Raw genomic sequence first — 27,508 nt, forward strand, 5'->3', positions numbered from 1 at the left:
CATAAAAAATTAATTTTGATCTTCGACTCTCAGTCTGGTTAGCGGCTTGCTAAAAACTGAGTCATATTGGGACTTAAGTAGCTCACTCATTTCCTTTCTGTCATCTGTGTAGGACCCATCTTGTTTAAGTAGGGGCCCAATACTGGACGTTGTTCTAGACTTTGATTTGGCATAGGAGAAGAAAAAAAGGATAGTATAGTATTGAGTTTAGTTATTGATCTGAGCTGATCAATAGTTTATTCCCAAAAATAACTTAGGTGGGTTAATTTTGTGGAAATAAAAAATATACCTTGACCTCAGGAGACCCAGTAGATACACGACTGTGTATCTGATTACTTTCTCATAATGCATTATTTTTGACAACTGTTACAGGCTAGAGTCCGTGACCTTCACTTGCTGGTTTAGCGCTTAGTTTTGATTATAATAATAATGTGACCTTCACAGCCAATGATAACATGGGAAAGTTATATTAAATAAAATCACAAAAAAACAGTAGCTGGAGAATTTATTTAGACAAATAACATCATTGAAGGGAATACTGTGTATTAATGTATATTTTGTGTATGCATTGATTAAAAGAATCAATCTCAACTCAGGTTCTGCAAGTGACAGAGTTGATGGCTGCTTCCATGGCACGAGTGTTCTCATTGACTCTCTCTTCTGCCAAGTGCATAAAGGTGCCTTCATTGGCACTGATGATGGCACTCACAAGCGGGGCTCCCTGCAGGTTACACTAGAAAGAAGACTCAAAATTATCACTAGAATATTATATATATATATATATATATATATATATATATATATATATATATATATATATATATATATATATATATATATATATATATATATATATATATATATATATATATATATATACCCAATTTTGTTCAGTAAAAGAAAATAAATATTTTTTTAGGTAAATGGACACAAATGCAACTACTGTCACAGTTTTGTCAAGCAATTACAAACTATTATATTAATAATTGAATACTTACAGTGATGGAATCAACATCCAGTTTCAAGACGAGAGAATTAGTCTTAATACAGAATGACATAGGTAAGAGTGTGTACTTGGCTGCCCGGAAGAACACTTTGATAGTGAACTTCTCCATTGTCAAGCTGTTGACAAGAAGAAACATTATATTGGGTCTACTGGCATAAGCTTGGCAGGCTCTCACACCCCACCCATATTTTTGTCTAACTCTCCTTTTATCATTTATAAAATACTACATATTAACATAGGCAAGTGGTTAAATTTTGATTCTCAATATACTGGTATACATAACTGACAAATAAGTAAGTGGAAATTATTTATATTTCCTCGAATACAGAGGCAGGAAAAGCATTAGAGAGGTAAATATGATGTGGAGTCCCATCAACCACAAGAAGGTTGACAGACACCAAGGTTGATGGACTGTCTTTACCTCTGCACTCTTCCTGTTATATTTGACTAAATATACAGATGAAGACGTTTAGCCTACATGTGTCTTATTCATCTAAATCATTTCTCCAAACAATATAGTTAAGTGACTTACTCTGCCCTGCCTGAGGCAGACATGTGATATCCTCTGTACATGCCATGGAGTGAGTAGTCTTCAGTGTAAAAGTGCATATTCTCTATCATCCCTTCTATCTTCACCTAACAAAAACACACATTAGTTAATAAGGGAAGATTATTAGATTATATGCATATTAGAAGTGTTTGTAACATAATTCACAATGTAAATAGTCATAGGCACTATGGAACCATTCTTCTCTGGTAGTAACCAAAGTTTTTATTTTCCTATATAATGTAATTTGATACAATAATAAACCTCCTACTACTATTCATTTAATAAATATGGTAGCAATGGAAATATAAACACATATGTGATCCTTTATTGACCAAGGGATTATGTATATGACTTACGAAATCGTAATGACACGATTGCAAACAAACCATACCATGGGCGGGATTTGAACCCGCGGTCAGAGAGTCTCAAAACTCCAGACCGTCGCGTTAGCCACTAGACCAGCTAGCCACAATAAGATTCGTCCAACTAGGTATATTTCTACACCATAGGAAGGTTAGCATAGGCACCACTCTGACCACAAATGCAAGTTTCTACAGACGAATCTCCAGCTAGCCCGGCCGTGACGAACTCTAGCTAACGCGACGGTCTGGAGTTTTGAGACTCTCTGACCGCGGGTTCAATCCCGCCCGTGGTATGATTATGTATGGTATGGTTTAGAAAGACACGTAAGCAAACACTATAACATATTTATTAGAAAACGTTTCGGTCCTGGGACCTTGATCAGAAGTGATCAAGGTCCCAGGACCGAAACGTTTTCTAATAAATATGTTATAGTGTTTGCTTACGTGTCTTTCTAAACCAACTTGTCGGTATTTATTACCAAGGTTTATACCATGTATGGTATAAACCTTGGTAATAAATACCGACAAGTTGGTTTAGAAAGACACGTAAGCAAACACTATAACATATTTATTAGAAAACGTTTCGGTCCTGGGACCTTGATCACTTCAAGGTCCCAGGACTGAAACGTTTTCTAATAAATATGTTATAGTGTTTGCTTACGTGTCTTTCTAAACTATGATTATATATACCCCTGCAGAGGATGGCAGATATATACCCCTGCAGAGGATGGCAGCAGTCAGTAAGCTGACGCATTTATTCTGGGCTCAGAAACCTAACATGAATATCTAAACTTTTATGTAGTGTTAGAAAGTTTGTTAAAGTATCAAATTATATACTAAAGTAATTAAGGAGCTTAGTTGCTGATTATCAAGGTTGTGAAGGGCGGGGGCCTAAACCGACAGATATTACTCACAGCGTCAGAGATGAGGGGTAATGGAGGCACAAACTTAGTTATATAAGCTTTGTCGAAGCCGGTCAATATAGTGTTGTTGGCGCTGAACAATAAACTGTGGACAGACAATTATAAGATTAGAAGAATGCTAGAGTAGGTCTACTGGCCTATGATAGGCAAGTCTTCCTCACACTCACACCGTTCTTACTGATAGACATCAGTTATACATGTCTTATGCTTTAACTTGTAGTATTATAGATAATTTTAACATCACTATCCTTCGACCACTTGTGTGTGACTTTAATTCATGTCTGCATAAATAACTCGTTAAAACTGTAACATTGTAACTTGCTTAGCTATCAAAACTTTGCGGTCCAGTCCCTAGGTCCATTATGTACCTCTGTAATCTGGAATCATCACTTATCTGTATATCCAACAACTTCAACCAAAATAACGGCTTCTGTAACATAGCTGAAGCCCTTGTCAAGAAACTTCTTCATCGTTATCCCATATACTTGTCCAATCTCTTTTCAAGCTACCCAGGGTCCTAGCCTCTATCACCCTACTCGGAAGATTGTCACATGCAGGTTCAGATCCAACCTACCAACATTCTCCACCTGACTCCATCCTATAAATACTCATGACTACCTTCTAGGGCAGGGTTGGTGCCTGAGCCCGAGCTTGTAGCTCACAAGATGAGGGGGTACTTGTGCCTCCTCCCATGGCAGACTTATGTCTCAGACACTCCCTAGACAGGGAGCCAAGGCCGGGCCACCACTTGGAAAAGGCCCGGGCCGGGAGAATACCCGCGAATCTTTAATAACAGCACCCAGGTAGATCTGTTTGTCAATAAACAATCACATTATACTGCTTATGTGCTCATTTTTTCACCTCTGTAATCTTTTGACAAACTACCAGAGAAACCATAATGTGGTACCTGATAAAATATGTACTGGCGTTAAGGGCGGGAATGGTAGGGATGGTGTAGGGATGGTGGTCCTTAAGTTTATCTTGTAGTAATGTGGTCACTTCCCTCTCAAACACACCCGCTGAAAAAAAATAAAAACTCTTAATCTAACGTGATGAACATTCAACAGTGTTCAAGTAAATGAAAATACACTATACATATATCACTTTGTAGATAAATGGTTCAGAGAACCAACAGGATGGTGACTTAAGACACATGTGCAACATTTGGGTATCTTTATTGTGGAAACGTTTCACCAGTCAGTGGCTTCTTCAGTCCAGTACAGAGAAAGTCAATCTTGACTTCTACTGATGGACTGATCACATCATCTCCAGGCTGAGGGACTAATTACCTCATCTTCCACCTTTCTTTGCATCAGACTGAAGAAGCCACTGGCTGCCGAAACTTTTTCACAACACCCAAATGTTGCACAAGTGTGATGAATGGTTTGAAAAACCGACACATATGTTGCATAAGTGTCTAATTCATCATATATTACCTTAAGGAATATTGTTGGACTTACAGGTGTAGGAAGGCACTTGGGAGAGCAGGAAGGCGACTGTGAAAACTGTTGCGACTCTAAACATGGCGGATGTCTAGATGACTCAGAGCTCAGCAACTGTATGTAAATGATAGATATTATGAGCAGTGATAAATAGCAACACCAGCTTCATCTATGACATAAAACTACACACTGCTCACACACTGAGGTCCGGGGATCGGTCCCTCGGTACGACTGGAAAACATTAGGACGTTACCACATGTGTTTGCATATGTGTCTTAACTTCACTCTTTGTTGATACTTGTCTCAGTAATACATTAAAGTATTTGGTGATATTTACATCTGTAGATCTGTTATAGCCGCTGTTAATGAGGTAATAACTGTAACTAAGGAACTACTGCCTTTTATACCAGTCATTTTATGCTAAGCACTGTAGTAGTGATAGTGGTAGTGGTAGTAGTAGTAGTAGTAAAAGGTGGTGGTGGTAGTAGTAATAGTGAACATCAAAATGGTATACAATACCGACAGGTTGGTAGGTAAGACACATAGGCAACAGTTAGGCAACTTTATTCCGAAACGTTTCGCCTACACAGTAGGCTTCTTCAGTCGAATACAGAAAGTAGGCAGGAACAGTAGATGTGATGAATGGTTTGAAAAACCGACAAGTTGAAGATTGAGACACTTATGCAGCATATGGGAATCTTTATTCAGGAAACGTTTCGCCACACAGTGGCTTCATCAGTCCAATACAAAGAGACAGGCGTAAGGAGAGGAGTATGAGGTAATCAGTCCCTCAGCCTGGAGTCGATGTGTTCAGTCCATCAATCTTGTAGAATGTACAGCATAGGGCCGTAGACGTGGCTTATATACTGTAGTGAGGTATATACGTTTCCTGAACAAAGATTCCCATATGCTGCATAAGTGTCTCAATCTTCAACTTGTCGGTTTTTCAAACCATTCATCACAACTGTCAGACACTGCAGCATCATGGGATCTTGTTACAAAGAATTCTTCAACACTTGTTCAACCTTTGGACGAAGACCTACTTCGACTAGTGGATGGTACCACTATGACCCCGCCTCCGCCTGCTTCACCTCACCTCACTACAGTATAAAAGCCACGTCTACGGCCCTATGCTGTACATTCTACAAGATTGATGGACTGAGCACATCGACTCAAGGCTGAGGGACTGATTACCTCATACTCCTCCTCTCCTTACGCCTTCCTCTTTGTATTGGACTGATGAAGCCACTGTGTGGCGATACGTTTCCTGAATAAAGATTCCCATATGCTGCATAAGTGTCTCAATCAGGAACAGTAGAGATGTGAAGACGATGTAATCAGTCCATCACCCTTGAAGTCGTAGAATTTGAGGTTGTCAGTCCCTCAGCCTGGAGAAGTTCAGTTCCATAGTCAGGAACTATCTGAAGATCAAGCAACAGTGCGAAGACTTAAATACTGTCGGAAGGAGAGGTGCAGAGTAGTAGTAGTAGTAGTAGTGAGAATGTAGCCACTGAGAGGTCGGGTCCCTCTCAGATCCAACAGTTCTCACTTGAAAGGGTTGTCCATGGTGTTTTCTGTACCAAGAGGCCATGTGACACGTTTCCTTACGCCTGTTGTCCTGTTCACCAGCAGCAAATAGGTACCTGGGTGTTAGTCGACTGGTGTGGGTGGCATCCTGGGGGACAAGATTTGAGGACCACAATAGAAATAAGTTATGATGAATGGTTTGAAAAACCGACAAGTTGAAGATTGAGACACTTATGCAGCATATGGGAATCTTTATTCAGGAAACGTTTCGCCACACAGTGGCTTCATCAGTCCAATACAAAGAGGAAGGCGTAAGGAGAGGAGGAGTATGAGGTAATAAGAACATAAGAACATAAGAACGAAGGAACACTGCAGAAGGCCTACTGGCCCATGCGAGGCAGGTCCAAGTCTCCTACCGGCTTAAGCCAATGCACCCAACCTAGTCAGGTCAGGTCACATTGACTTAAGGGAGGAACACGGCAACCGACCTGGTAGCACAAGCTATCACACCCACCCACATCTACTCATGTATTTATCCAACCTATTTTTAAAGCTACACAACGTTCTAGCCTCTATAACGGTACTTGGGAGTTTGTTCCACTCATCCACAACTCTATTACCAAATCAGTCCCTCAGCCTGGAGTCGATGTGTTCAGTCCATCAATCGTACATTCTACAAGATTGATGGACTGAACACATCGACTCCAGGCTGAGGGACTGATTACCTCATACTCCTCCTCTCCTTACGCCTTCCTCTTTGTATTGGACTGATGAAGCCACTGTGTGGCGAAACGTTTCCTGAATAAAGATTCCCATATGCTGCATAAGTGTCTCAATCCGGAAATAAGTTAGACAGTGAACATTAAAATGGTATAAAATACCGACAGATTGTTAGGTAAGACACATATGCAACAGTTAGGATGAACATTAAAATGGTATGAAATACCGACAGATTGTTAGGTAAGACACATATGCAACAGTTAGGTATGTTAGGTAAGACACATATGCAACAGTTAGACAACTTTATTCCGAAACGTTTCGCCTACACAGTAGGCTTCTTCAGTCGAATACAGAAAGTAGGCAGGAACAGTAGAGATGTGAAGACGATGTAATCAGTCCATCACCCTTAAAGTCGTAGAATTTGAGGTTGTCAGTCCCTCGGCCTGGAGAAGTTCAGTTCCATAGTCAGTTCCTGTGAACACTAACTCCAAGGCCGAGGGACTGATTACCTCATCTTTTGTATATAGTTCTACTGTCTTCCTATTATGTCCTAGAATCTGTATTGATAAAGCCACTGGATGGCGAAACGTCTACTACAATAAAGATATCCAGATGTTGCACATGTGTCTTAACTTTCATATTGTCGGTATTTTATACCTTTCTTTGCACAACATATGCAACAGTTAGGCAACTTTATTCCGAAACGTTTCGCCTACACAGTAGGCTTCTTCAGTCGAATACAGAAAGTAGGCAGGAACATGGTACAGAAAACACCATGGACAACCCTTTCAAGTGAGAACTGTTGGATTTGAGAGGGACCCGACCTCTCAGTGGCTACATTCTCACTACTACTACTACTTGAAGATTGAGACACTTATGCAGCATATGGGAATCTTTATTCAGGAAACGTTTCGCCACACAGTGGCTTCATCAGTCCAATACAAAGAGGAAGGTGAACATCAAAAGAGGAAGGCATAAGGAGAGGAGGAGTATGAGGTAATCAGTCCCTCAGCCTGGAGTCGATGTGTTCAGTCCATCAATCTTGTAGAATGTACAGCATAGGGCCGTAGACGTGGCTTATATACTGTAGTGAGGTGACTTAAAGCAGACGGAGGCGGGATCATAGTGGTACCATCCACTAGTCGAAGTAGGTCTTTGTCCAAAGGTTGAACAAGCGTTGAAGAATTCTTTGTAAGAAGATCCCATGATGCTGCAGTGTCTGACAGTTGTGATGAATGGTTTGAAAAACCATTTGGACAAAGACCTACTTCGACTAGTGGATGGTACCACTATGATCCCGCCTCCGTCTGCTTTAAGTCAAATTGAAGATTGAGACACTTATGCAGCATATGGAAATCTTTATTCAGGAAACGTTTCGCCACACAGTGGCTTCATCAGTCCGATACAAAGAGGAAGGCGTAAGGAGAGGAGGAGAATGAGGTAATCAGTCCCTCAACCTGGAGTCGATGTGTTCAGTCTACGGCCCTATGCTGTACATTCTACAAGATTGATGGACTGAACACATCGACTCCAGGCTGAGGGACTGATTACCTCATACTCCTCCTCTCCTTATGCCTTCCTCTTTGTATTGGACTGATGAAGCCACTGTGTGGCGAAACGTTTCCTGAATAAAGTTTCCCATATGCTGCATAAGTGTCTCAATCTTCAACTTGTCGGTTTTTCAAACCATTCATCACAACTGTCAGACACTGCAGCATCATGGGATCTTCTTACAAAGAATTCTTCAACGCTTGTTCAACCTTTGGACAAAGACCTACTTCGACTAGTGGATGGTACCACTATGATCCCGCCTCCGTCTGCTTTAAGTCACCTCACTACAGTATATAAGCCACGTCTACGGCCCTATGCTGTACATTCTACAAGATTGATGGACTGAACACATCGACTCCAGGCTGAGGGACTGATTACCTCATACTCCTCCTCTCCTTATGCCTTCCTCTTTGTATTGGACTGATGAAGCCACTGTGTGGCGAAACGTTTCCTGAATAAAGATTCCCATATGCTGCATAAGTGTCTCAATCTTCAACTTGTCGGTTTTTCAAACCATTCATCACTACTACTACTACTCTGCACCTCTCCTTCCGTCGCTTGATCTTCAGATAGTTCCTGACTATGGAACTGAACTTCTCCAGGCTGAGGGACTAACAACCTCAAATTCTACGACTTCAAGGGTGATGGACTGATTACATCGTCTTCACATCTCTACTGTTCCTGCCTACTTTCTGTATTCGACTGAAGAAGCCTACTGTGTAGGCGAAACGTTTCGGAATAAAGTTGCCTAAATGTTGCCTATGTGTCTTACCTACCAACCTGTCGGTATTGTATACCATTTTGATGTTCACATTGAACTTTATCTGCCATTTTTCAGACCAAGACATTAATTTGTCCAAATCGTCCTGGAGTTCATTGATATCCTCCTCAGAGTGAATTATGCGGCCTATCTTTGTATCATCAGCAAATTTACTCATGTCACTCGTAATCCCTTCATCAAGGTCATTAATGTAAATTATGAACAAGAGAGGGCCTAAAACTGATCCTTGTGGAACGCCACTAGTGACTAATCCCCATTCAGATTTCACTCCATTAATGGTAACTCTCTGCTTTCTATTGGTAAGCCATGCCTCAATCCATGCTAGAACTTTACCTCCTATACCATGAGCTGCCACTTTTCTTAAGAGTCTCTTGTGAGGTACTCTGTCGAAGGCTTTACTAAAATCCAAATAAACAATATCATATTCCTTATCACTGTCAACTGCCTCAAATGTTCTATTGAAGAACGTCAGTAAGTTTGTCAGGCAGGAACGACCTCTCGTGAATCCATGCTGAGATTCATTTATCAAGTTATGCTCTTCAAGGTGACTTCTGATAATGTCAGCTATAATTGATTCTAATAACTTGCCCACTATAGATATCAGGCTTATTGGACGGTAATTTGAAGGTGTGGACTTATCCCCTGATTTGAATATAGGAACCACATTAGCCATCTTCCACAACTCTGGCACAACACCGGTAAGGATGGACGCATTGAATACACTCGTTAATGGCTGACTAAGCTCCATCTTGCATTCCTTAAGTACCCTGCAAAACAATTCATCGGGTCCCGGGGACTTATTTTGTTTCAGTTTGTCTATCTGTTTAATAACCATGTCCCTCGTGACAGTAATATTAGTTAACTTAAATTCATCAGGAACTAAATAATTGTTAATTACTGGAATCTCATTTACATTTTCCTGTGTAAAAACTGACAAAAAATAGTTATTAAATAAGGAACACATTTCCAGTTGAACATCAAAATGGTATACAATACCGACAGGTTGTTAGGTAAGACACATATGCAACAATTAGACAACTTTATTCCTGCCTACTTTCTGTATTCGACTGAAGAAGCCTACTGTGTAGGCGAAACGTTTCGGAATAAAGTTGTCTAATTGTTGCATATGTGTCTTACCTAACAACATTTCCAGTTCATTATCCGTCAGCTGTCCATTCCCAGTTTTCAGAGGTCCTACTTTTTCCTTCACCTTCGTCCTATACACTTGAAAGAACCCCTTTGGATTAGTCTTTGATTCATTAGCAACTCTAATTTCATAGTCACGTTTAGCCTTTCTAATCGCCTTTTTTACTTCTCTTTTAAGCTGAACATATTGGTCAGTAAGGTTAACCTCTCCTCTTCTGATGCGCCTATAAATTCCCCTTCTCCCCTAATAGATGTTTTAGCCTTCTGTTAACCCATTTGGGATCGTTATTATTAGACCTAATTTCTCTCTGGGGAATGTATATACTCTGGGCACTGTGTACATTATTAAGAAAATAATCATAAAAGCAGATCCCTTCATATTCATAAGTATGATTATCGTCAATAAAATCATTAGCTAGATAACCCCAATCAAAATTAGACAGATGTTCCCTAAGTCCATTATAATCGGCAGAACGAAAATCGGGGATTTTTACTGTATTATCATTATTCTTGCATTCCCAATTAATGCTAAAAGTGATGGATTTGTGATCACTTGCGCCAAGCTCTTCAGTGATCTCCAGATTATTTACGAGTGTTTCCTTATTTGACAAGACTAGGTCTAGCAAATTATTACCCCTGGTAGGCTCAGTTACGCTCTGTTTCAGAAAACAGTCCTGAACTGTTTCCATAAAGTCACTGGACTCTAGATTACCTGTCAAAGAATTCCAGTCAATTTGACTAAAGTTAAAGTCCCCTACTATGACTATGTTACTGTGTCCAGAAGCCCTAACAATTTCGTCCCAAAGAAGTCTCCCTCTATCGTGATCCAAGCCTGGAGTTAGGTAAAACACATATGCAACAGTTAGGTATCTTTATTATGAAACGTTTCGCCTACACAGTAGGCTTCTTCAGTCAAGTACAGAAAAGTTGATAGAAGCAGAAGATACTTGAAGACGATGTAATCAGTCCATCACCCTTAAAGTTTTGAGGTGGTCAGTCCCTCAGTCTGGAGAAGAGCATTGTTCCATAGTATGAAACAATATGGAGAAGAAGTGACAGGATGGAGCTTTTTATAGCGCCAAGAGGTGAGACGTAGGCCACTAGGAGAGGTAAGAACTCAGATGTTGAGAGGTCAGGTCCCAGCCCCTCTCACTAGTGGAAGTTGTCGAAGTTGATTGCAGGTCTGTACCAAGATACCCTTGTGTTGCAGTGTCTGACAGATTGAACATTAAAATGGTATAAAATACCGACAGGTTGTTAGGTAAGACACATATGCAACAGTTAGGTATCTTTATTATGAAACGTTTCGCCTACACAATATTGTTTCATACTATGGAACAATGCTCTTCTCCAGACTGAGGGACTGACCACCTCAAAACTTTAAGGGTGATGGACTGATTACATCGTCTTCAAGTATCTTCTGCTTCTATCAACTTTTCTGTACTCGACTGAAGAAGCCTACTGTGTAGGCGAAACGTTTCGAAATAAAGATACCTAACTGTTGCATATGTGTCTTACCTAACAACCTGTCGGTATTTTATACCATTTTAATGTTCATTAATTTTATTTCTTGCACTTCGACTGTTAGCATAAAATACTATCATATGTTTTTTCTTCTGCACATTTTTCTTATTCATCTTTGTTTTTACACAATTTCTGAAATTATCATTACCCAGAGTTACTCCATGACAGTTACTATTAAGATTCTTAATATCAGAGCATAAGTCAATATATCCATACTCATTATTTATCATTTCTAAACCCATACCTCTAACTAATCCTATTTTAAAGTCCTAACAACCTCCTCAACTGAGTTAGCAAGAAAACCCACACCTGCCCTGGATAAGTGAACCCCATCCCTGGCATACATGTCATTTCGGCCATAGAAGTTGTCCCAGTTGTCAATGAATGGTACTGCATTGTCCTTACAGTGTTTATCCAGCCAACAATTAATACCAATTGCTCTGGACAACCATTCATTACCAACACCTCTTCTTGGCAAAATGCCACATATAACAGGGCGCCCCCCCTTCTTCCTAATTATGTCTATAGCTGTCCTGAACTTTCTAACTAAATCCTCACTTCTACGCTTGCCTACATCATTGCCTCCAGCACTGAGGCAAATAATAGGATTGATCCCATTACCGTTCATGATGTTGTCAAGCCGGCTAACAATGTCCTCCATCCCAGCCCCAGGAAAGCAAACCCTCTGTCTCCTACTCCTGTCCTTCAAGTAGTCGACTCACATTCGTCGGGTAGCACCGAGAATGCGTTGGAGGTTTCCACAGGAATTTCCACAGCAATCTTTCTTTGTATAAACCTTGGTAATAAATACCGACAAGTTGGTTTAGAAAGACACGTAAGCAAACACTATAACATATTTATTAGAAAACGTTTTGGTCCTGGGACCTTGATCACTTCTAACCTAGAAGTGATCTAACGTTAGAAGTGATCAAGGTCCCAGGACCGAAACGTTTTCTAATAAATATGTTATAGTGTTTGCTTACGTGTCTTTCTAAACCAGTCTCTTTCTTCTTCATCGTTTCTGGCTTTCCATTCGTCTTCTTGATCGTCAACTTCGTCGTCCCCTGCTGTCCAGCCACTGACCATGATCCCTTCTTGACCTGAGGACTCGAAACAGGAGGACTACTACGAATTCTCTTGTTTTCCTCGGTCAATGGCCGTATCTCCATTTTCGCTACCCTCAATTCTTCCTTAAGTTGCTGGTAAAGTTGCTCGATGGAGGGCATCTTGGTTCAGTCCACGGGGAGCACACAAGACACTTCTTCACAGAGTTAAGTACAGGTCACCACTGAGTTAAGTACAGGTCACCACATGGCCTCTTGGTACAGAAAACGCCTTAGACAACCTTTTCAAGTGGGAACTGTTGGATCTGAGAGGGACCTGACCTCTCAGTGGCTACACTCTCACTACTACTACTACTACTACTCTGCACCTCTCCTTCCGACAGTATTTAAGTCTCCGCACTGTCGCTTGATCTTCAGATAGTTCCTGACTATGGAACTGAACTTCTCCAGGCCGAGGGACTGACAACCTCAAATTCTACGACTTCAAGGGTGATGGACTGATTACATCGTCTTCACATCTCTACTGTTCCTGCCTACTTTCTGTATTCGACTGAAGAAGCCTACTGTGTAGGCGAAACGTTTCGGAATAAAGTTTCCTAACTGTTGCCTATGTGTCTTACTACCAACCTGTCGGTATTGTATACCATTTTGATGTTCACAGGTCACCACTGAGTTAAGTATAGGTCACCATCATTAGTACATCATTAGTAAGGCCTCACCTAGATTATGCAGCTCAATTCTGGTCTCCATATTACAGAATGGACATAAATTCGTACAGTCAAGAAAACTCTCTTCGACCTTTTCACAATGCTGTCGAATCGTGTGAAAATCAAGCCTGTGAATGGTGCAATAAATGACTCCTCGAAGTTAGCTTTAGCTACTGTCGTTAAGACTCGCCTGCAGGTCAAATTTACGGCAATCCACTCTCTTAAGGACTCCTTCATTGTCGTCTGCACAGACGACACGGAAGCATCAAAACTTATGGACGACTCTTCAATCAGGACCCTACAAACACAACACTTCACTCTATCCCCGTCTCCATTCTTGAAGTCGAAACGTTCGGTCTTTGTGAAAAGACTGGACAATATGGTCACCTCTCTCTCTACTGAAGCACTGAAGACATCTATTGAGGAACAAAACACCTGGGCCTCGGTAGACAGCATCTACAAGATCCCTAACGCCTCATCTATGCTAAAGATTACATTTTCAGACATCTCCATGGCTGCCCAAGCTCTCTCTGACGGTCTGGCCATCTCATATTACCACATCCACGCTAGTCATATAGAACAAGAACGTTTCACATACATCTCCCACTGCTGGACCTGCTACTCCTATAAACACACCACCAAGGACTGCCCTATCAAGAATAAGAAGTTTTGTTCAAAATGTGGGAATGATGGACACGATTTCAGATCCTGCACCATTACTACAGCACCAACTTGTCTAAACTGCAAGGGTAATCATCATACCCTTGCAGCTAAGTGCCCAATCAGGAAAGAAATCATACTGAAGAAAACTAAAGTTCTGAAGAACACCCCCAATTCACCGACACACGCTGCAATAACCAAACCACAAACCGACACCACCAAGACTCTACACGCTAATCTACAGGCACCATCGCCCAGCAACTCCCTCTCTCCACTCCCAGACGGAGATTCCTCAAAGGTGCTGTACTGCATGGTGTATGCACACCTTGCAAACGCAGCAAACCCCGGCACTTTCAACACCACTATTAACGAACTATTCCGTCTGAACAACATGCCTGCCTTCAATTTTCCGGACTCCACACCTTCAGCAGACATACTCAAGATCCTTCCCAACGTCCTGAACTTTACTGCACCTGCAGACCTGTCTCCTGCCCAAGCAACTGCTCCTGCAACTTCTATAACCACTTCCACCGCTGACAACGTTGATCAAGCTGCCTCAACCACCGTCTCCCACCTCTCCCAGCCTGCTGTTACACAACCATTACACCTTACAGCTGCTCCTGTCGACCCTCAGTCACCGGCTACCACCATTGTAGATTCTCCCAATGAATCCACTCCAGAAGAGGAAGATAACGACGACTCCAGTAAACCCTCATGGGAAAACCTTACCTTTTACACTTCTCCTTCAAATACTGACACCATGACCTGTACTGAACTCTACAAAAGCCTCGGTGCTGGAACAGTCAAGTATGCATGTGAATCACCGCTTCACTTCTCACTCACCCAAGTTCTTGAGTTCATCAAGCCTCTACGTTTCACCTTCAGTAACAAGGCTAAACTATACCACCTATCTAGAAGCAGCTTCAAAAAGTTCGAAAATGGCTCCATTGCTAACCTGCCTCCTCAGTTACTCCTATAACTCCCATATGTGTTCTACCCTCTGATGTGACCTAGCCTGCTGCCAACTACTCAAGATTCAAGACTTCAACTACCACAAGTCCAATGCAACAGTCCCTGCTATTCCTGTTCTCAAGTCTGCCCCACGATCGCCTTAGCTGCTGGGTAAGCCCTGGCTCTATTTCTCTGACTAAGAACACTCCTCTCCAGAGCTATTCTTCATCTGTCCCATCTTCCCCGCTCATCCCATTGGGATCTTACCTGAACTTGTTTGGTTTGGTTTGATCTTCAGATAGTTCCTGACTATGGAACTGAACTTCTCCAGGCCGAGGGACTGACAACCTCAAATTCTACGACTTCAAGGGTGATGGACTGATTACATCGTCTTCACATCTCTACTGTTCCTGCCTACTTTCTGTATTCGACTGAAGAAGCCTACTGTGTAGGCGAAACGTTTCGGAATAAAGTTTCCTAACTGTTGCCTATGTGTCTTACTACCAACCTGTCGGTATTGTATACCATTTTGATGTTCACAGGTCACCACTGAGTTAAGTATAGGTCACCATCATTAGTACATCATTAGTAAGGCCTCACCTAGATTATGCAGCTCAATTCTGGTCTCCATATTACAGAATGGACATAAATTCGTTAGAAAACATTCAGCGTAGGATGGCTAAATTAATACATAGCATTAGAAATCTTCCTTATGAAGAAAGATTGAAGACTCTTAAGCTACATTCACTTGTTTAGAAAGGACATAGGTAAGTACTGGTTTTCTAACAGAGTTGTAGATTCTATTCAAGATTGATGGACTGACCACATCGACTCAAGGTTGGGGGACTGATTACCTCATTCTCCTCCTGTTCTTCAAGATTCTCCTTTGTATGGACTGATGAAGCCACTGTGTGGCGAAACGTTTCCTCAATAAAGATACCCAAGAGTTGCACATGTGTCTAATTTATCAACATGTCGGTTCTCTGAACCATTCATCTACAGAGTTGTAGATGCGTGGAACAGTCTTCCCAGTGGGGTGATAGGGGCTAGGACCTTGGGTAGCTTTAAGAAGAGACTGGACAAATATATGAGTGGGAGGGGCTGGGTTTGATTGGTGTCATGGGGTACGGGAGTTATTTCACAGGAGTCACATGAGACTGGACAAATATATGAGTGGGAGGGGCTGGGTTTGATTGGTGTCATGGGGTACGGGAGTTATTTCACAGGAGTCACATGAGACTGGACAAATATATGAGTGGGAGGGGCTGGGTTTGATTGGTGTCATGGGGTACGGGAGTTATTTCACAGGAGTCACATGATTTCATCGTCTACCCGTCCTCATCATAGGCAGAGGTTGTTTTGATAAGGACCTGCCTCGCATGGGCCAGTAGGCCTTCTACAGTGTGAGGAAATGGTATGGTGATACCGACAAGATGTGGAAAAAGACACTTATGTACAGTTCAGGACATTTATTAAAGGAAACGTTTCGCCATGAGTGGCTTCTTCAGTCCTAATACAGAGAAAACTAAGAAAACACACATATATATAGTGGCGGGAGTCACTATATATATGTGTCACCTCACCTGACTCCCGCCACTATATATATGTGTGTTTTCTTAGTTTTCTCTGTATTAGGACTGAAGAAGCCACTCGTGGCGAAACGTTTCCTTTAATAAATGTCCTGAATCAAGGTCCCAGGACCGAAACGTTTTCTAATAAATATGTTATAGTGTTTGCTTACGTGTCTTTCTAAACCAACTTGTCGGTATTTATTACCAAGGTTTATACCAGCTCTATTACGTACGCTTATCGCTTGGGTAGCGTTGAAAAATGGGTTGGGCAAATATTCTGTTAGTTGGATAAATTTAGATTTAGAAAGGACAGAGTTGTAGATGCGTGGAACAGTCTTCCCAGTTTCGGAATAAAGTTACCTAAATGTTCTTAAAGTTTTTCTTAGTGTCTGTATTTTATACCATTTATCAAATAGGCTAGAGAAATATGAATGATAAAGGTTAAATTTGAGAAGGACGTGCCTAGTGTCTGCGGTGCGCCTCACAAATATTCACCTGACAACCCAGTACTGTAGCAATGATATAAAGCGTCCACTTTGTAAGTCGTCTCATTCCTGCTTAGGACGACGTTCTCTGTATTACAATTATCCAGCCCTCTTCAGCGTCACAATGTTTAGTTTCAGCGTTATTATCTCAGTGCTGTGTATTACCTCGTGCCAGGCTTTCTTTATACGTGAGTACATGTACATATATGTAGGCTGTATACTGAAACATTATTTGAGATATATTGAATGTAACATAAGAATGTAGGAACACTGCAGAAGGCCTACTGGCCCATGCGAGGCAGGTCCTTATCAAAACGACATCTACCTAAAGCTACTCAAGAAATAACTCCCGTACCCAATGACACCAAACATTAATTATGACTTCGCAACTCAGTTTTAGTTTTTAGTTTAATATGTTTATTATGCACCCCATACCCATCCTCAATGTGTTGGATATGTAATAATCGGATGGTCTTTGGGTCTGTCTGGATCATTCCCATTTCAAGAGTCACACGTCCAGTTTTCCTTCCCAATTTGTGTTATTAATTGTCCAGCCATGTATATAAACCAGTGACATTAATAAACTATTGTATTACCTTCAGCTTTCCTGGAGAAGTCGACAACCAGGTCGTTGCAGGAGTGGTTGAAGCAGCACCATCCCTTTGTTCTCGAAGACATCACCGACTTCAGCTTTATGACTGACTTCAGCAGGTACAGCCTTGTTTTTCTTCCCGTTTAAGACTGTGATAGTTTAAATATTATGTATGATTGTAATAGTTTATAATGGTTAAGATACTAAAACTTGTTTCTTTCCTCCACAGTGTTAAGTTCAACGCTGACAACCTCTTCGTCACAGGTTTTGACAAGGCTTCTGTCACCAAGTTTGTGCCTCCTCTTCCATTCTTCTCCGATGCAGTCAGTATATTATTATTATTATTATTATTATTATTATTATTATTATTATTATTATTATTATTATTATTATTATTAGCATGGTTGAGAATTATAGTTTATAATTATATTATTACTTGAATATTATTTGATTAACTTTGTGGAAAATTTCTTATAATTACTATCAATATTATCAACTGGCCACTTCCATTTGAAGGTTAATTAACTTAGGGTAATTTGCTTAATTCAGAAATATGACAGTAAGTTGTGTACACGGATGTCGTCTTTCTTGTGTAATTAATTGAGTTGTTCATGTGTACAGATGAAGGTGGAAGGCAGTGTACATAAAGTCTTCTTCCACTCTAATGAATACTACATCATCGGCTCCTACAGAGGAAGTAACACACTGGCTACAGGAGCGGCAGAGTAAGTCAAAATTTATTTACAGTGAAATTGCTTTAGCGAAGCTGGTTTATACCAAGGTTTAGCGAAGCTATCATATTTCTCTTAAGATTCTTAAGTAGGACTCTTAAGAGTCTTTGTATTAATTGCATTAGTATCGTCTGAACGGAATCAGCATACACTTTTTTCTTGACAATCTGTATTTTTGTCTTTTATAAATGTTTAGGTAAGACACATATGCAACAGTTAGGTATCTTTATTTCGAAACGTTTCGCCTACACAGTAGGCTTCTTCAGTCGAGTACAGCAAAGTTGATAGAAGCAGAAGAGACTTGAAGACGATGTAATCAGTCCATCACCCTTAAAGTTTTGAGGTGGTCAGTCCCTCAGTCTGGAGAAGAGCATTGTTGCATATGTGTCTTACCTAAACAACCTGTCGGTATTTTATACCACTTTTATAAATATAAATAGACACTCTAATAGCTTCCATTTGTTTACGATCACGATATATATAATGTGAGTTTCTTTTTACAGTGTGATCATCAACAACTTGAAGATCAAGCTGGTCTTCCAGGTTGAGAAGTTCAACTTGTTGTCATTGTCTCTATGTATCAGACCCAACACACTCTCAATCATCCTCCAGGTTGACAGCATTCTGGTAAGTGTCCACCTGTAGCTCTCAGTGTCCACCTGTAGCTCTTAGTATCCACCTGTAGCTCTCAGTATCCACCTGTAGCTCTCAGTATCCACCTGTAGCTCTCAGTATCCACCTGTAGCTCTCAGTATTCACCTGTAGCTCTCAGTATCCACCTGTAGCTCAGTATCCACCTGTAGCACTCAGTATCCACCTGTAGCACTCAGTATCCACCTGTAGCTCTCAGTATCCACCTGTAGCTCTCAGTATCCACCTGTAGCTCTCAGTATTCACCTGTAGCTCTCAGTATCCACCTGTAGCTCTCAGTATCCACCTGTAGCACTCAGTATCCACCTGTAGCTCTCAGTATCTTGATGTGTTAATAAAGAGTAGAGGATCCGGAGTCTTTTATGTATTTCTTAGACCATGTGTTCAATGTGTAATGTGTAGATAAATGGAATAACGTCCTAGTTACTGTTATTTAGTACTTCGGAAAGGATGGGATTACATTGATATGCAGTATTCGTATATGCCCACCGCCCTGCTATTTTTCTTCTCCTCACGCCTAATATTGTTTTCCATTGTGTGTTGAACAGTGTCAGCTGGAGGGCGCCGAGCACATCAACACAGATGTAGCAGCCAATGGTCCATACTTTATGAAGTTACTGGAGAAGGAACTGAACGATAATTCTATCATGATAGAGGAGATCATTAACCAGATCACCTGCTCACCATAGTTAATATTTGTATTTGTAAACATAGATTACCTCTGGTTATAATTCTTATATTTTTTTGTTTCTACCAAATAAAATTGAAACTTATTTGCCTTTTTTATTATCATACGTAAAATGATAACGTATAAAATAAAAAAAATATATCGATGTCCAAACTGCTAGTCTCCACGGTGTTATATTCTCCTATATTTGACTGAAAAAGTCTGCTGTGCAGGCGAAACGTTTCCACGATAAAGATACCAAAGTGTAACAACAAATATTGCTGTCTTTGACGAGTTTCGTGAGTCGCCGTAGCCCGGCCATGGACCATGTTAGCCTGGTCAACCCAGGTGTTGATGCTTGTGGCCCGCTGCCCCACACATCCCGCACAGCCTGGTTAATCTGGCATCTGGTGAAGATCCTTGTCCAGTTTTCACTTGTCCCGGCAAAAAATAATTTATTTAATAATATGCCATCAGATCTGTTTTATAGATGAAGTTTTTTCCTGGGTATATATGGTCGTTGGTGTCACACTGCAGCAGGCCTACTGGCCCATGCCAGGCAGGTCCAAGTCTCCTACCGGCTTATTGCATTCCTGGGCATATGCGGTCGTTTACCTGGAGTGTGCTTCGGGGGTCAACGCCCCCGCAGCTCGATCTGAGACCAGGCCTCATGGTGGATCAGGGTCTGATCAACCAGGCTGTTACTGCTGGCCGCACGCAAGCTGACGTACGAACCACAGCCCGGCTGGTCAGGTATAGACTTTAAGTGCTTGTCCAGTGCCTGCTTGAAGACAACCAGGGGTCTATTGGTAATCCCCCTTATGTATGCTGGGAGGCAGTTGAACAGTCTTGGGCCCCTGACACTTACTGTGTTGTCTCTCAGTGTACTCGTGGCGCCCCTGCTTTTCATCGGGGGAATGTTGCATCTCCTGCCAAGTCTTTTGCTTTCATATGGAGTGATTTTCGTGTGCAAGTTTGGAACCAATCCCTCCAGGACCTTCCAAGTGTATATTATCATGTATCTCTCTCGCCTGCGTTCGAGGGAATACAGATGAAGGACCTTCAACCATGGTGTCATACATGCTAGGTTTATTGCATCCCTGGGTATATACGATCGTTGGTGTCATACATGCTAGAGTTATTGCATCCCTGGGTATATACGATCGTTGGTGTCATACATGCTAGGTTTATTGCATCCCTGGGTATATACGATCGTTACCTGGAGTTTACCTGGAGAGAGTTTCGGGGGTCAACGCCCCCGCGGCCCGGTCTGTGACCAGGCCTCTTGGTGTCATACATGCTAGGTTTCAGTCCTGAACTATTTATAGTTTTTTTTTTTTTTTTTATTCGCCGGTATTCTCCCGGCCCGGGTCTTTTCCAAGTAGTGGTGACCCGGCCTTGGCTCCCTATCTGGGGAGTGTCTCGAGACTTAAGTCTCCCATGGGAGGAGGTATAGTACCTCCTCATCTTTGGAACCAAGTGTCCCCAGGCCTAGCCACATTCCCCGCCCTCACGGGGCTCGTAGGGAGAAGCTAAGCCTCTGGTCTGCCATCTACCCCGCCTCAAATGGGCTCGTGGGGATGGCAGTCTTATGAGCTGCAGATGGTAGCAAGCTCAGACTATTATAACTATTTATAGTCTAAAGAATTAAGACACTTGCTGAGGGACTGATTACCTGAAACTCATTTACCATTAAATAACAAAAAGGCACAGTACCGTGACTGGAACGATACACATTGACTTTGTCAATGGTCCAAGTCGGACCGAAACGTCGTCGTAAGCTTCTCTCTTTTATGTGCGGGTTATTTGTGTCTCATTTACCATTTATTATCTGTACCGGACTGAGGAGACCTACTCGTAAAACTTTTTCACAGCAAAGGTTCACATTTTATAGTCTGTATGACTCTATAATGAAAATAATCCTTAAAATATTTAACTAGTAGGTTGCCATAGCATTGGAAAAATTGCTTTGGTGTGATAATTATTTATCTTCTGGTAAACCCCCTATCTGTTGACACCTATTTTTTTTAATATATATGGGATTTTGAGGAGTCTAGATAAAGGCAGTTACTATCTTTCTGAAATTCCCATTTAGTAAACGTGTGACCTTTTTTTTTTGGGGGGGGGGGGTTAAAGCCTATAATGCACTAGGATCACTTTAATCTTTACCCTCGAGGTGTCTTGCTACCCGCGAGGGGCTCTTGATCCAGGGAAGGGACAGCATCGCCCTTTTCCCTGGATCCAACCTAATTGCTTAACATTCCTCAAACCCTGCTCGGAACCCCCCCTCCCCTACGGGTTTATAAAAAACTTGAATCACTATAATTTTGTCAAGATATGTACAGAGAAACACATTCTTAACCTATATAATACTACACGACACACTAGTCGCCGTTGCCCAGCGGTGAGAGTAGCCACTCTCATTGCTGAGGTCCAGGTAACAAACCCTGGAGATTAACATACTACACGACCTCTCAAGTGTTGTGAACGAAATATGCAGCTGTTAGTTTCTCCGGAGTATGTCAGAGATACGTGATAACATCTCCACATGTTTCTTCTCACTGTTATCTTAGTACACTGTCCCTCCACAACCTTGAGTATGTAGGGGGAGGCAAGACAGACCTGATGCCTGAGATGTATATATAACTGCCCCAGCAGTGAACTCTACAGTGCCTGTGGAGCAGTTTCTTCAACAGGTTGCAGGTGTCAGTAGTAGCTTGCTAGGTGTCACTACCTGACCTTGATACATTACGTTCTTCTTGGCCGCACTTCACCTCCACCATGTTAGGACTTGCTTCCATCTTCTCTGCCATTCTCTTGGCCTCTGCCATCCCCTTCACCTCTGGTAAGTTTAACTGCTTTGTTGTCCTATGCAGACACTTGCTCACAAATATTGTGAGTAGAATGTCTTCGGAATTTTTTTTTTTATTAATTTTTTTCGCTCTTGTGCTGAGTTATGACTAACAGATTTTCTGATTAACAGGCTAGCGATTAGCAGACATACGATAGTTCCTGGCCACTCACTACCCTGAGTGACCTACACGGATTTAGCGCTTAATAAAATACAGTTTAATCTCTTATTACAACTCTGAAGTATTCAGACAGAATTTTTTAGTTAGTTAAAAATCCAGTTTTTGTGATGACCCGTTTGGTGTTTCGTTTCCATTAAATTCAAATTCGCAAGGGAACTTTGCATATTTAATTTCATGTTTTGGCCTTTTTTCTCCGTCAGTGGGTGTGTTGGAGCCTGAGTTGACAGCTCTGCTGCAGGAGTACCTGACGCCCCTCGACCCAGCTACTATTGACGCCCTCACAGACCTTCATATTGTTACAGACCACAGCGAGTAAGATAACATTTGTTAGCAGTTATAACCCGGAGGGATATTAACCCAGGATAACCCAATAAAGTCAATGGGATCAAACTGCGGCATAAACTGTTTATGGATGGTGCATATTTTCAGTAATAATAATTTGTTTTTGGAATATGATAAACATTTGATTTTTAATTTTGGTTTCGTTTTGCAGTTTACTGTTCAGTGGCACAGATGTTGTCGTGTCGGGTTTCTCCAATATCGTGGTGACTCTTTTTGAGCCTCCCATACCTTTAATCTCAAAAGCGGTAAGTTTTCGTAGATTCCTGTATATTGTTTAAAAGTTTCAGCCTATTCTAAAGACTTTTATGTAGGCCTTATGCTTTTGTATTGCCGTCCACAGGCTGTGTGGGGGTCCACAGTAAACTGACTTCAGCGACAAAATCATAAATCTGAGTCCTTTCTGAGCTGAACTGTGTTTAGGGTGAAATTAAATAATGGCAAATGACTATTTCCCACTTTAATTCTTGCTAATATTCTGACAATTAGCCACTTCACTTAGATATTTTATATACATCGATGTTTGGGTGTGGTGTGAGGCGTGGGTAGGTAAGACACTTTTAATGATCTCTGTACCATTAACTTTTTATTTTTTTCTTTCCCATTAAAATTGTTGAAGGTACAGTTTTAAAGTATCTATTGTATGTGAGATCAATGTTTCATGTCACCTGCACACTAACAATATTTTATTTTAATCTCTACACAGTTTAATCCCGTTACGTGCGTACACGTGTATGAAAACTATTGGCAGTTGCCAACAGTTTTAATACATGTTTAATGTTAATATTGCTTCAGGTGAGGCTCGACACTGTGATAGATGTCCTGAGTATCCACACTGATAACTACGAACTCACTGGCACCTTCAACGGGGCTGATAGTTTGAACTCCGGCAAAGCAGAGTGAGTACTTTATCGCTCGTCCTCAATTGCAGAAATTGTTGTAATATATTTTTATTATTATTTTTACTTTTAAGATTTGCTGGCCTTTTCAACTACAATGATCAATCTTTGTGTTATCAACAGTCTGACACTGAATGAGTTCGGAGTGAACATCTTCTTCAGAGCAGACAGCTACTCGGTGGAGCCTCTCTCCCTGTGTATCGAGCAAGGTTCTTTGACTGTTGAGCTCACCGTCACTTCCATAATAGTAAGCACACCTGCAGTGTTACAGGGAGGGTAGCAGTGCAAGTTTCAGTGAGAACCAGCCAAGGTTCGCTTCCAAATACTCCCAACCAATTTCTTATTTCTGTTTTAAAGTATAGAGACTGAAATCATCACAAGTTAAAAGTTTATTAGTGCTTATTAATTCACAGCGAAGCGCTGAACTGGGACGGGTCACTGTTATTAAGGAATATGGGGAGTGATCGGATTTGATTCAATGAATATGATGGTAGTTCCATGTCCAGTTATGAAGGCAACCTTTCCCCACTATAATATCAACGCTGAAGAACTCTTAGATTTAAATTTTCTAAATATCACGATAACTTTTTATTTAGCTTCCGTCCTAAAAACTACTTTCAGATAAACTTTAAGAGTCTTGTCTTGTTTTGAGCATAGGTGGAGATACTAATATTCGTGATTAACTTTCTAGTCTGAGCTGGAAGGAGCTGATGACATCAACGCAGACATTGATGCCAATGGACCAGCACTCCTGGAGCTGGTAGACAAGCTGCTGGAGGAGAACTCTGACTTGCTGGAGGAAGTCCTTAACAATGCTCTCTGTTCTGCAGGCAGAATGTAAGTGTCTACGTGCTGGCCACACACTGAACTTTCTTCAACTGTGGTTTACTAAGTGTCTACCTGAGACACTACTGTGGCTCTCTCTCTCTCTCTAGCCTCCTGATTATCACTGCTTGACGTAGAAGACCTTTACTTCAGAGGTTTTCTGATAACATTTGTGCTGATTTTAGTATCAATCTTGGAACTTATTTCGCCGACTGGATAAGAAAACAAATGGCTCAGATTGGTATTTAGATTTAGAATTAACTTCAGAACTACAACTGGTATAATTTTTATTGTTGGCATGAGAGTCGACAGTTAAATTTCCAACTTAGGTCTTAATAAAATTCATATTCATTTTATTAATGAGTCTTATGTCCTTCTAAGAGTGCAAATCAAATAGTTTTAAGCAACATTTCTTCTTTCCAAGTAAATTAACATTACCTAAGTAAACCTTGGCGAAAGACGATTATTTTGGATGTTTGTTAGTCAATAATGAGGTTTATCTCGTCCACCAGAGATGTTCATGAAAACAATGCCGCTGGTGGGTGCAACGTCTCCTCAATAAAATGCCATAAACCGCATAGTCTTAACATATGAGTCAGCGCTGTATGACCCTTGTGGGTTTAGCACCTAGTTACTATAACAATAGTCTTAACATACTTACCGATACATAATATCATTTATATAAATATTATAGGTATTTTTTATTTTGGGGGGAGAGGCACCCTTCTACATGAACTTTCATATCTACAAGTGCACTAAGAGTGCCTCGCTCCTACACGAAAAAGGGCTCCTTGATACTGGTGAAGGTATCTTGATCCGAGGAACCTTGAAGCTTCTTATTTTTCCCAGGCATTGTATGACCCATTACGATTTTACCACTCCCCCTTTTTCCTTTAGAGACACAACAGTTAGTCAATCACTCTTGTCAGCAGCGTGGTGACACAGCAGCTCAGTAGACTCTCCCGTCTACTCATAAACACAATTCACCATAAATGTGTTAGACTACTGAGACATCATATCTAATGTTGTACTGCACTCCACTCATTCTGGCCTCAGTCTTTAAAACATTCACTGTTGGTGTCCTCTCTGGGAACTCGCCCACTGAATAACCCTTGCGGGTCAAATGTGTTTTAATGCGATTCTTGTGGAAAATACTGTATATATTTTCCGGAAATACGGTAATTTATAGGTAAATAGATGCCCTATATTGTATTTTTAAAAGAAGTATGTTATCGAAAATGGGAAACCTGCTGCTGGGGGTCAGTCGCCATTTTTTATTTTGAATTGGATACAACGTTAGTGTAATGGGAAGAATTTTTCGTGCTCTAGAGGTTAAATTTGGGTTGACACCTCTCAAATAGGAGGCGAAATTGCTGGATGTGCATTCCTGCATAACTTGAGATATCAGACGACTGGACAAGACAGCTCCAGGAACCTCAGATAAGTCTTATGTAGTAACCTGGCCAGTGTTATTTTCATTGTATTTAGATGCTTTAGGTAATAGATATGATTCATACAAATTATATTACAACAAATATGAAGGAGATTTATTAGTAAACTGTGTAGATGAGACTGAAGTAGATCTCATGATTAATCAGTATTATGAATTAGAGGAAAAGATTCTTTCTTGTAAAAGTCAGGCCTTGAATAAATTAAAATGTGTAAACCAGGCAGTTAGTCAGTCTGCTCCAACAAATAATATGTCTTTGCCAAAACTCCCAGAACTGTGTTTGCCTGTGTTTAATCCTGGAGAAAACTGGGAGGAATTTTGGTCAATTTTTAAAGCAGCTGTGCATGACAGGAGTGACCTAGCCTGTGTAACAAATTATTTTACCTCAAAGGACAGGTAAGAGGAGATGCTCACATACTCATACAAGCCTTTCCCAATGTAAATGACTCTTACAAGGAAGCAGTTGACTTGTTGAAGGTCACTTATGGTAATATAGAACAAAGTAGGTTGGATCTAGTGAATATCACTGTTAATTTAAAATCTCCAGATCACACTTACAAAGGTTTACAGCAGTTTAGAGTTATACTGGAGAGCACTCTCAAAACTTTAAGTAATAAATATAATCTGAAGGAATCAGACTGGTTATTGAGTGCCATGGTACAGAATAAATTAAACTATAAAACACTTGAATGGATCTCCAACAAATATCACAAGGGTTATTTTGGTCTGGAGGAAATAAGACTAGGTCTAACAAGAATTAATTGTGCAGTTGCAGACCAGCCAACTAACTCATTTTAAAGATGCAACACATAATAACTCTGAGGTATCTGTCAAGTTTCACAAAGGGAAAAATTATCCCAATGGTAATAATCAAAATTCATTTCCTAAAAATAGTTGCATAGGTACATATCAAGTAGGAAGAATCAGAAATAATGATTCTCCACAAGGTAAGAAGAATAAGTACCCTTCTAAGAGTAACCCAGTTAATAAGAAACCAGTCAAAGAAAAGAGAGATTGCCTTTTCTGCAAGGGTACGCATTTATCTAAGAATTGCAATGCATACAATTCATGGAATGATAAAGTTGAAAGATTGGAGGAACTTGACAGATGTATCAGGTGTTTGGGTAATCACAATGTAAAGGATTGTTATGCCAAATTAAACTTCTGTTATCAATGTCACAAAGGAAGACACCATATAGTCATGTGTAAGGGTCTATATGTTAATGTTGATAATAATGATAATGTTGACAATCCTGACACAACAGTGGCTAATGTAAAAATTGTTGCTAATGTTAATAATGATGGCTTTGCTGAAGTAGCCTTACCTGTGTTACAGGTAAAAATTGATGATA

General features: G+C 40.7%; 3 protein-coding genes across 3 annotated transcripts; 2 read left to right on the forward strand and 1 right to left on the reverse strand.

The window, feature by feature from the left end:
* Window positions 1–508: 508 nt before the first annotated feature.
* On the reverse strand, window positions 509–17,699 carry LOC128697845 (uncharacterized). Its single transcript, XM_053789790.2, has 7 exons — window positions 17,567–17,699; window positions 4,302–4,397; window positions 3,749–3,860; window positions 2,833–2,926; window positions 1,539–1,642; window positions 999–1,122; window positions 509–733 (listed from the first exon to the last, which is right to left on the reverse strand). The coding sequence occupies exons 2-7, from the start codon at window positions 4,363–4,365 to the stop codon at window positions 593–595; spliced, it is 639 nt and encodes a 212-aa protein (XP_053645765.1). The 5' UTR covers window positions 4,366–4,397; window positions 17,567–17,699; the 3' UTR covers window positions 509–592.
* LOC128697846 (uncharacterized) lies at window positions 17,053–19,663 on the forward strand. The gene is made up of 6 exons (XM_053789791.2): window positions 17,053–17,158; window positions 17,573–17,681; window positions 17,792–17,885; window positions 18,184–18,287; window positions 18,797–18,920; window positions 19,493–19,663. The coding sequence occupies exons 1-6, from the start codon at window positions 17,095–17,097 to the stop codon at window positions 19,631–19,633; spliced, it is 636 nt and encodes a 211-aa protein (XP_053645766.1). The 5' UTR covers window positions 17,053–17,094; the 3' UTR covers window positions 19,634–19,663.
* A 2,599-nt stretch (window positions 19,664–22,262) lies between these two features.
* On the forward strand, window positions 22,263–25,062 carry LOC128697844 (uncharacterized). The gene is made up of 6 exons (XM_053789789.2): window positions 22,263–22,456; window positions 22,844–22,955; window positions 23,137–23,230; window positions 23,778–23,881; window positions 24,005–24,128; window positions 24,573–25,062. The coding sequence occupies exons 1-6, from the start codon at window positions 22,393–22,395 to the stop codon at window positions 24,720–24,722; spliced, it is 648 nt and encodes a 215-aa protein (XP_053645764.1). The 5' UTR covers window positions 22,263–22,392; the 3' UTR covers window positions 24,723–25,062.
* Window positions 25,063–27,508: the final 2,446 nt, after the last annotated feature.

Source organism: Cherax quadricarinatus, chromosome 68 (genome assembly GCF_038502225.1).
Source record: "Cherax quadricarinatus isolate ZL_2023a chromosome 68, ASM3850222v1, whole genome shotgun sequence".
NCBI classification, from domain to species: Eukaryota; Metazoa; Arthropoda; class Malacostraca; order Decapoda; family Parastacidae; genus Cherax; species Cherax quadricarinatus.

What these genes read in the sequence shown, in the direction of transcription:
- LOC128697845 (XM_053789790.2), bottom strand. Translation starts at nt 4,365, where the DNA reads ATGTTTAGAGTCGCAACAGTTTTCACAGTCGCCTTCCTGCTCTCCCAA. An exon ending in CCAAGTGCCTTCCTACACCT is followed by an intron (nt 3,861 to 4,301) that starts GTAAGTCCAACA and finishes ATTTTTTTTCAG; the next exon opens with CGGGTGTGTTTGAGAGGGAA. An exon ending in TACCCCTCATCTCTGACGCT is followed by an intron (nt 1,643 to 2,832) that starts GTGAGTAATATC and finishes TGTTTTTGTTAG; the next exon opens with GTGAAGATAGAAGGGATGAT.
- LOC128697846 (XM_053789791.2), top strand. Translation starts at nt 17,095, where the DNA reads ATGTTTAGTTTCAGCGTTATTATCTCAGTGCTGTGTATTACCTCGTGC. An exon ending in GTGCCAGGCTTTCTTTATAC is followed by an intron (nt 17,159 to 17,572) that starts GTGAGTACATGT and finishes TATTACCTTCAG; the next exon opens with CTTTCCTGGAGAAGTCGACA. An exon ending in TTCCATTCTTCTCCGATGCA is followed by an intron (nt 17,886 to 18,183) that starts GTCAGTATATTA and finishes TCATGTGTACAG; the next exon opens with ATGAAGGTGGAAGGCAGTGT.
- LOC128697844 (XM_053789789.2), top strand. Translation starts at nt 22,393, where the DNA reads ATGTTAGGACTTGCTTCCATCTTCTCTGCCATTCTCTTGGCCTCTGCC. An exon ending in TGCCATCCCCTTCACCTCTG is followed by an intron (nt 22,457 to 22,843) that starts GTAAGTTTAACT and finishes TTTCTCCGTCAG; the next exon opens with TGGGTGTGTTGGAGCCTGAG. An exon ending in TTGAACTCCGGCAAAGCAGA is followed by an intron (nt 23,882 to 24,004) that starts GTGAGTACTTTA and finishes TGTTATCAACAG; the next exon opens with TCTGACACTGAATGAGTTCG.